Source organism: Rhincodon typus, chromosome 3 (assembly GCF_021869965.1).
Source record: "Rhincodon typus isolate 14 chromosome 3, sRhiTyp1.1, whole genome shotgun sequence".
Classification (NCBI taxonomy): domain Eukaryota; kingdom Metazoa; phylum Chordata; class Chondrichthyes; order Orectolobiformes; family Rhincodontidae; genus Rhincodon; species Rhincodon typus.
In genome coordinates, this window is record NC_063334.1 from 7,157,011 (window position 1) to 7,167,328 (window position 10,318).

The window sequence follows — 10,318 nt, forward strand, 5'->3', positions numbered from 1 at the left end:
GGAAATTGATTGTGTTACTTAGAGGTCAGTCATCTCAGCTCCAGAGCATCTCTGCAGGAGTTCCTCAGGATAGTGTCCTTGGCCCAACCATCCTCAGCTACTTCATCCATGACCACCCGTCCATCAGAAATTCAGAAGTGGGGATGTTCATCAATGATTCAGCACTATTCACAACTTCCCAGATACAGGGGAAAAAAAAACAGAAGTTGCTGGAAAGCCTCAGCAGATCTGGCAGCATCTGTGAAGAAAAAAATCAGAGTTAATGTTTTGGGTCTGGTGACCCTTCCTCAGCCAGGGATGCCTGTAGCGCACGAAGCAATTAAAAAAACAAGCTTACAACTTCTAACGCAGAGTTGGGAACACTGCTATACTAATACCTCAATTACTGATACTAATTAGAAGCAGCAGTCAGTACAAACTTTTCCTGTTAGAGAATAAAAATGTCAAAAGACTGGACTGTGACAATCCTTTGTTCACAGCCATTGTTCTATTGTGATTCTCTTGACAATAAGATTAAGAGAAGCATTTGCTATTCTAATTTGAACCCATTGTCTTACTCAAGAGTATTGGTTACCCAGCTGGTGGGATAACTTAACACATGCAGTTGCAATTTTTGCAACAATTTCAGAGCGATTCAGGAAAGTTGCACAGTTCTATTTTGTCTAATTCAGGCTTGTGCTTATACTGAAAGACCACCCATACTGCTGAACTTTAATTACGTCTGTATTGTAAACTTCTCAAATTGCAGGCACTCTGTAGTCCTGTATCCCTCACATTCCCAGGAATGGCGTGAGATGTAGCATGGAAGACTTGTAGGGTAGCGTGTGTTACAAACCTTTTTTTATTAGATTGACAAGAGTATAAAGGTAAACGTCTCTCTAAGTAAAACCATTTATGAAATCTGCTTTGTAACAGGATCTCTGCTCAAATCTTTTACACAAAAATGTATTTTGCTTGTTGTCCCAGTAAATAATTATGAGACAGCAAAAAATGTGTGGGAAAAATTCCTGAAGGAAGGGACAATTCTTCTTTAAACTGAATAGCAGATTCACTTTTGTGGAAGAACACTGCACTTTTTTTTAAAGAGTTAGAAGTATGGGGACACTTTGTAATAGTTCTAAGGATTCATTTTAGCTGTCCAGTGAATGCATTTTGAATAAGTTAATGTTTTCACGAGTTCAGTTATGAAATCAGATTGAGTTCAGATGAGGTGAGATGCAGCAAGCATGAAAAAAGCTCCAGCTGAGAGAATTCATTGTGAGGCTTGAGACATCTTAGCTGCTAGGTCTCATTTGAATTGTTTTGGATCTGCTTCCCACCAAAGGTTAGTGTGAATTATGTTGATGCCAATAGGCGGGAGCTGGACTTGGAGCCGGAGGCAAGCTCTATTGGGGATTTGAGAAAACAGACCTTATCATTAAAAGCAGGAAATGTCGGAAACTTGTGCTAGTTCAGCCAGGATCTGTGGAGGGGAATAAGTTCCCACCTGAATTATTGGCTTGAAATGTTAACTCTGTTTCTCTCTTCTCGTTTGCTGACAGACCTGGAGAGTATTTCTGGTGTTTTTTGGTCCTTTTACAGACTTCCACTGCCCAAGGTGATTAGCTTTTCCTTATAACATTAATTTGACTGCTATAGAAAAGAGGTCATAGAGATGTACAGTACAGAAACAGACCCTTCAGTCCAACTTGTCCATGACAACCAGATATTCTACATTAATCTAGTTCCATTTGCCAGCATTTGGTCCATATCCCTCTAAATCCTTACTTGTTGACTTTTTAACAGGTGCCATTGTTGGAATGGAGACGGGATCCATAAAAGCCCACAGGTTCTTTGTATGGACTTGAAGGAGCGATACTGCACCTCCTTGTCGATAATGAATCCTTGCTGAAATTAGAAAAACAATATTTTTCATGGCATCATCTGGGCAGCCTCCTGCCTCTGTTTGTGCACACCTCTATGGCTAGCATCTTGTCAGAATGCTGAGAACATCAGGCTGCAACTTTGAAAGATCAAGTCAGCCAGCCCTGCAAGACGCTGTCTGCCCCCTCGGACTGAAATGGTCCTGGACAGAAATGCACTGCAAACCTTCCCAGTGCCCTTTGGGTCAAGCAGGCTTGGTGCACTGGGGCAACAGTTTACACATTTCTCACCGAGACTTCGCCATAATATGTTTGTGGCGATTTTTCCTATGTCTCATGGTACCAGAGCAAACACGGGCAAGAAAATCTCCTGCTGGTTACCATATATTGTCCCTCCTTGGCTCAGTACTTGGCTCAGATGGATCAGTACTCCTCCATGTTGAACACCACTTGGTGGAAGTACTGAGGATAGTAAGGGCACAGAATGTACTGTGGCTGGGAGACTTCAGTATCGATCACTAAGAGTGGCTCAGCAGCAGCACTACTGATCGAGCTGTTTGGGCCCTAAAGCACATTGTTGCTGGACTGGCTATACTGGTGAAGGAACCAACAAGAGAGAAAAACATACGTGACCTCATTCCCATGAATCAACCTGCCACAGATGCATCTGTCCATGATGTTATCATTAAGGGTGACCACCACACAGTGCTTGTGGAGATGAAGTCATGCCTTTATGTGAGGAATACCCTATGTGGGCCATCAACAGCAGCAGATTGATACTCTAATACAATCTGCAACCTCATGGCCCAGGCATTGACCCTACCCTACCATTACCATCAATCCAGGGAATCAAACCTGGTTCAATGAAGAGTGTAGGAGGGCATAGCATCCACCACTTTCAAGTCCCCTCCAAACCTCAACATACTGACTTGGAAATATATCATACAACGCAGAACAGTACAGGAACAGACCCTTCAGACTGTGCTGACCGTGATACCATTCTAAACTAATCCCATCACATAGCCCATATCCCTCTATCCCCTGCCTGTTTCTGCATCTGTCTAAATGCCTCTTAAATGTTTCTATCATATCTGCTTCTACCTCCTTACTTGGGAGCACTTTCCAGGAATCTACTATCCTCTCTGTAAAAACAAAACTTTCCTTTCACATCTCCATTAAACTTCCCCCCTGTCACCTTAAACCTATGCCATCTGATATTGAATATTTACACTCCGGATAAAAGACTCTGACTATCCATCCTACCCATACCTCACATAATTTTATTTATTTCTAGCAGGTTGCCCCTCATCCTCTGATGCTCAAGTGAAAGCAATTCAAGTTTGTCCATGTTCTCCTTATGGCTAAAACATTCCAAGCCAGGCAACATCCTCATAAACCTCTTTGCACCTTGTCCAAAACCTTCACATCCTTCCAATAGTGTGGTGACCAGAATTGCATACAATACTCCAAATGTAGTTCCACTAAAGTTTTTTCACAGCTGCAACATGATTTGCTAACTTTTATACACAATGCCCTGACTGATGAAGGGAAGGATGTCGTACACTTTCTTTACCACTTTATCGCCTTGTGTTGCCACTTTCAGGGAGTTACGGATGTGCACCTCAAGATCCCTCTGTATAACCCTAAAATTCACTTGGTCCTTCCACTCCACCTTCAAATTCATTTGGTCTATCTCAGACACTTCCCTCCCCTTTGTTGACCTTTCCGTTTCCATTTCTGGCAACAGCGTACATGCTGACATTTGCCATAAGCCAACAGACTCCCATAGCTACCTAGACTACACCTCCTCCCACCCTGTATCCTGCAAAAATTCCATCCTGTTTTCCCAATTCCTCTGTCATCGTTGCATCTGCTCTGACGAGGAGATGTTCCACTCCCAAGCATCCCGGATGTCTGCCTTTTTCAAACAACGCCCTTTACCTCCTTCTGTCAACCAGACCGCCCTCCACTGCACCTCCTCCATTCCTTACTCCACAGCTCTTAAACACCACCACCACTCCCTCCAAACATAATATTGATAGGGTCCCCCTTGTCCTCACTTTCCACCCCCCCAGCCTCTGCATCCAACGTATCATCCTCAAACATTTTAACCAACTCCAATTAGACCACACCACCTGGAACATATTCCACCCTCCACCCCTCTCTGCCTTCCACAAGGACCATTCCCTTTGCCACGCCTTAGTTTGTGCCACACTCCCCACCAACCACTCCAATCCGCCTGGTACCTTCCCCTGTAACCATAAAAGATGCAATACCTGCCCACACACCACCTCCCTCATCTCCATCCAGGGCCCTAAACAGCTCTTCCAAGTGAAACAGAGCTTCATCTGCATCTCCTCCAACCCAGTCTATTGCATCCAGTGCTTCCAATGTGGTCTTCTCTACTTCGGTGAGATCAAATGTAGACTAGGTGACCGTTTCACCGAGCATCTCCGCCTGGCCCGTAACAGCCAACCTAACCTCCTGGTCACTGCCCATTTCAAATCCCAGTCCCAATTCCCTCTCCAACCTGTTCATCCTCGGCTTCCTCCAGTGTCGCAGTGACTCAGAATGCAAATTTGAAGAACAACACCTTATCTTCCGCCTGGGCACCCTACAGCCCGGAGGACTCAATGCTGAGTTCTACAATTTCAAATAACCTTGCCATCCATCCCCCGCCTCCCCTTCCAGCACCACCTCCTTCCTTCCACTCCACCTTCTGACCCTTCCTCTCAGCCACCAACCAGATTCATCCCTCCCATCGACCAACCAGGTCGTACCTACTACCAGTGTCCACCTATCACCACCATTCACCTCCACCCCTGCCCCCCTCCCCCTTTATCTGCAGCTCCCCCTACTCTCACATCCAGTCCTGAAGAAGGGTAATACCTAAAATGTTGATTGCTCCTTTCCTCCAGATGCTGCCTGACTTGCTTACACAAGGGGAATCTAACAAAATTGACATGAACTGTGATTTCTACTCAGGTTTCTGGAAGTACAGTCTCGGCGGTCATTCAAAGCCGGCACAAACATTTACAGTGCAGTATAGGTCCAAATAATCTGTTTTTAGTGGCATTGGTTTGAGAGATAAACAGTAGCCTTCCAGCCTCCTGTTTGTCTCCCAAGAGTCCTGCCGTTTGCTAAATACTTTCCTCTTGCATTTGACCTCCCAAAATGCATCGCCCTACTTTTCCAGATTAAATTCCATTTCTCCACTTGCCATCTGCCTGCCCAACTTTCCAACAGATCTATATATCCTGCTGTATCCTTTGACAACCTTTCTCACTATCCATAACCACCAATTTCTGTGTCTTCTGTAAAGTTACTAATCAATTCACCTGCATTTTCATCCAAATTATTTACATATATATTACAAACAACAGAGGTCCCAGCCCTGATCCTAGTGGAACACCAGTGGTCACTGACCTTCAGTCAGAGAGTCGTTGTGAAGGGTGTTTTTCTGACTTCCATGACCAAACCAATCTTGTGTTCCATTTGCTGAATCACCATGGATCCCATGTGACTAAACCTGGACCAGCCTACCATGAGGGGCCATGTCAGATGCTTTAGTAAAGTCCATTTAGGCAACATCTGCTACCCTGCCCTCATTAATCATCTTTATCACTTCCGCAAAAAAACTCAATCAAATTTGTGAGACAACACCTCCCTTCAGCATAGTACAAAGCTATGCTGACTATCCCTAATAAGTCCATTCTTTTCCATAAATGCACAAGTGTACCTATTGCTGTTCATGCAGTGGCATTTGGGTCAAAAACCTGGAACTCTATCCCATTGTGGGTCTACCAACAGTAAACGGATGACAGCGATTCAAGAAATCAGTTCCCCCACCACCTTCTGAAGGGAAACTAGTGATGGTTTGGTACCTTACCCGCACCACTAACTACCATCCAATGAAGCCCATGCCCATAAGTGAGTGGGCATCTAAAATAATCTGGGCTGCTTACACAAAGGAAATCTAACAAAATTGACATGAACTGTGATTTCTACTCAGGTTTCTGGAAGTATAGTCTCGGCTGTCATTTAAAGCCGGCACAAACATTTACAGTGAGGTATATGCCCAAATAATCTGTTTTTAGTGGCATTGCTTTGAGAGATAAATACTAATCCAGTCATCAGACTCCTTCTCTCCTTCAGATACTTCTGTGAAATTGTTTATATCCACCTGAGTGGACCAACTAGGACCTCAGTTTGATATCTGATCCAAATGTTGACTCTTCCAATAATGCAGTATTCCCTCAAGAATTCAGATACTCACTGTTTATGCATCCAAGTCTGTGGAATATGACTTTGTTCTGAATCCCTCTGACTCATGCGTAGCAGTACTTGTGTGACTGTTGAGCCTTCACCTGTTGATTTTAAAGTGTACCAGTAGTTTGCATATAGATGAACGTCACAATACTTAGTTCTATCTTCATTAAAATGGTCAAATGTTGACAATTCCCAATATTGAATTGAGCATGCAACAAACAAAATTAAAGTTCCTGTTTGGTATTCTTGTATCTTACTACCAAATAATGCTTCTCATGGTCTCATTAACTATCCTTACTGTTAGGCAATATTGGTAACTATGCTTATATCATTCTTTCGGGATAATATCTGAAATTTTACCGTAGCAAGTGTGTACGACTGACCTAACAGCTGCAATAAAGAATTTTTGGGACCATATGGGGCAGGAGTTTAGGGCAGAAACTCCTGCACCACCAGAACTTCATTGGACATGAGTTTTCTTTTTGATATTATTGCAATTCATGTACCCATGAGTCACACAGGAAACGTTAGAGGGTTAAAAACCGACTCTAACTCCGGCCAACCATTAAACTGAATCTCTGACTCGGTGCTGAATGTGCCCCAAACTATACCTTCTGACCTGCCTTCATTTACCCTAAGGACTCATCCTCTTACTTGTTACCTTACCCGCACCACTAACTACCATCCATCCTACACTTTCATTTCCCTTTTCACACTTACCCTTTCAGTGTCTGCTGGATATTTAATTGACAGAATATGAAACTCTGTCCCATAAAAGGAACATGGTTTTTGTAAAAGGGGACATGGATTTTGTAAAGATCATTTTTGCTGATGTGTTCAATGATATTTGGATAGGTTCACAATTTCCTGCACAGAAGCTATCTAAAGATTTGAGTGATTGTTTAATCTAATCAACCTGAATTAGGATTTCTGACATTGAGTGGAATTTATGGGCAAATGTTTCTCATTTTCTAAACTCAAATGAGTACAGTTTCAAACTGCTCAGATTTTCCTCACAAGGTAGCTCCTTTACCCAGGAATCTGCTTAGTAACATAAGACAATGATGAAGAGTCACTAGACTCGAAATATTAACCCTTCTCTCTTCCCACAGATGCTGCCAGATCTGCTGAGTTTGTCCAGCAATTTCTATCTTTGTTTCCGACCTGTCTAGAGAATTTGCTTCCTTGATTCCTTTATAAACAAGGTGACCAAAATTACAAACCGTACTTCTGGTGTCATTTCCCCAATGGCTTGTGCAGTTGTAGCAACGCTTCCCTTCTTTAATACACCATTCCCTTTACAATGAAGGACAACATTCTGTTTGCTGCTTTAATTACTTTCATGGACTTCTTATGATTCATGCATAAAAAAACCCAGGTCCCCCAGTACTTCAGCATTCTGCTGTCTTTTTTTTCATTTAAATAGTACTCTGCTTTTACATTTTTTTCTTCCAAAGTGGACAAACTCACTTTCACACATTATACCCTATCTGCCAAATTCTTGCCCAATCAATGAATCTGCCTGTATCTCTTTGCGAGTTCTTTGTGTTCACCCCACAAATTCTTTTCTGACTTATTTGTGTATCATCAACAGATCTGGCGACAGTTGGTCTCTTTATCTCGGTCTTTATCTGGAGGAGCTGAATGGCCTATTCCTGTTCCTACGTTCCCATGTCTTGTTCTTCCCTACGTCAGAGGTGAGAGGTAGCTGGTAATGCGGCAGCCAGCTGGTATTGGGGTACAGTTTGCATGAAAGCCATCACTCACAATGGCTCACTTCCCATTCTTTTATTCTCAAACCTATTTCTCCCCTCCCAACCATTCTCCACTCCTATCACTGCCCTTCCTGTTCCTTTCCTTTGAATTATGCAGCCAGCTTTATCCTCCTCCACCTCTCTCCCTTCTCTGCCCCACTCTTCTGCTATTCATCTTATTCTTAACCATTAATTTAACCTATCCCTTTTCCACCCACTGCGTTCCACAAAGGATGGACAGCAGGGACCTGAAGTAATAGTGTGAATTATGATGCAGACAGCGTTATTTTGAATGAGCTTTAGTCTTTGAAGGTTAGGAGATAAGAGACCAGCCAAGAAAACTTCGGGCTAATCTAATATGGAAGTGCATGAGGAAAAGCCACCAAGTGCTAGCTATCAATATCTACTGTTGGTTGGAGACAGCAATTGTCTTTCGAGTCATTTAGTCAACCAAGTGAGTATGAAAACTAGCTGACATCAGCACTTATCAGAATAATTGATGGGACACTCATGCCTTTCATTTACTATAATATGGACATATGCACCAAGTTGCAAAACTTTAAAAAAGTAGGAAGTTTGGGCTTTTAGGTGAATGTCAAGTGAAGCTGGGACCATCCTGCTTCTGAAAACTTACCTCTGATATTTGAAGCTCAGTGGCGAAAATTGCTGTCAAATTACGAATTGATCTAAAGATGTGTACCAACAGTGTGCTGTTCATAGCACATTAGGTAATTTGTTTTCCTGTTTGTGTGTGGTAATCAGAACCGCAGCTGCTTGTGAACAGAAGGAAGTCACTGACAATACTCACATCATAGTGTACATTCTTTCAAAGGTCCAGGGGGATCCCCAGGCTTTCTGAAACTTGGAAGGACATAGGACTGCTCCTCGTTTCTCCTTGTTAGTAAAAGATTCTGGGATTCATTGAATTTACATCAGCTTTCCATGGTAACATTTTATCCTGGCCACCTAGTAACACAGCCTTGTTGAGTGAGTGTAAAGGTTTGTTCTCACTTTGTTATCAATTAGTCATAGTTTACCCTCCCGTGACAACGATTGTGCTGTCGTGGCATCCCTTGTGAAAAATCTCAACCAATTTGAGTTTGCAACAATGAAATCCTGACTAGCTGAAAGGGATGTATTTGTATTGTATCACATATATTTGTCTCAGTTTTTGGGCACATTGATTTTCGTTTATTTTAGATTTGTGGACTGGTAAATTTTAATAGCAAACTGAGCAACGCAACTCAGTGTGGTATGGGTGTAAGTTAATGCAAGTACCCAAGCAGGGACCTTTATCATCTCACTCTACACACTACCCAGAGGGAATCGATATAAATGTGATTACAATTTGCCAACATCCACATCTGTATGAACACATTGATCACGTCTGATCAAAATTTGGAAAGTACACTTTAGGTCCAGGAACATTGTGAGAAATGCATTTGCAGGTCTACGAATGTGTATTCAATTATTTCCACAGAGGAATTTGAACTAATAATTGAAGGGTTACTCATCCAATCTCATAATGACTAAACTATGATGCAGTCAAGGTAGTCATCCAAAGTTATTGGTTCTCTCACCACATTGAGTGTGCTGCTGGCTGTTATTCTTCTTTTGTAATCTTGTATAAGCAGCATTGAGATGTTAGACATCTTAAAAGCATGCAGAATGATGTACAAGTGTTAATCCTGCATCCAGCTGGCATGAGGGCATGTAAATATGCTGCTTCTGAATGCCTTGTTAGTAAGGTTGTTTTCTGAGTTGCTTTTGAGGATACCTTTGTCAATGATAAGGTGTTAACAAGCTCATTTGAAAGTCTTGTAATAAACTATGCCTTACTGCTGTTTATGCATATGTGTAAAGAATGGAAGGTTGATTTGTGAAGGCTCATTTTACAATTGAAATCATGGTTTAACTTAGTGACAGTAATTGTGTATTGCAAGCTTTGCTCATCTCCTTGGTATGATGAAATACTGCCTTGACATAGGTCAGCTAATTTCCTGAGGTCGTTAAGGTTTATTTCTCATCTACTCCTACATTCTTTCTTACGCACTACTTACTGACCTATAACCCTATTCTGAGTTATCCCTGTAGAATCTCCTCTTCTTGAAAACATAGTTGGCAACCTATTTATAAAATCACAGTCAATGAGAGCATCATGGCTGAATCTGTTGCCTTCAACTTGAAATTCAGTGGTTAGCACTGCTGCGTCACAGCGCCAGGGACCCAGGTTCAATTCCACCCTCGGGCGACTGTCTGTGTGGAGTTTGCACATTCTCCCCGAGTCTGTGTGGGTTTCCTCCAGATGCTCCGGTTTCCTCGCACAGTCCAAAGATGTGCAAGTTAGGAGAAATTGACCATGCTAAATTGCCCGTTGTGTTCAGGGATGTGTAGCTCAGGTGGGTTATAAGGGGTTGGGTCTGGGTGGGATGC

General features: G+C 42.5%; 1 protein-coding gene across 1 annotated transcript in view; it reads right to left on the reverse strand.

Annotated features, from left to right (window-relative positions):
* Positions 1-2,200, reverse strand: part of LOC125487684 (paladin-like) — a 91,995-nt gene extending 89,795 nt beyond the window's left edge. Inside the window, exon 1 of the mRNA XM_048619759.1 lies at positions 2,154-2,200. Within this exon, the coding sequence (XP_048475716.1) occupies positions 2,154-2,200 (47 nt within the window). The remainder of the gene's footprint in view (positions 1-2,153) is intronic.
* Positions 2,201-10,318: the final 8,118 nt, after the last annotated feature.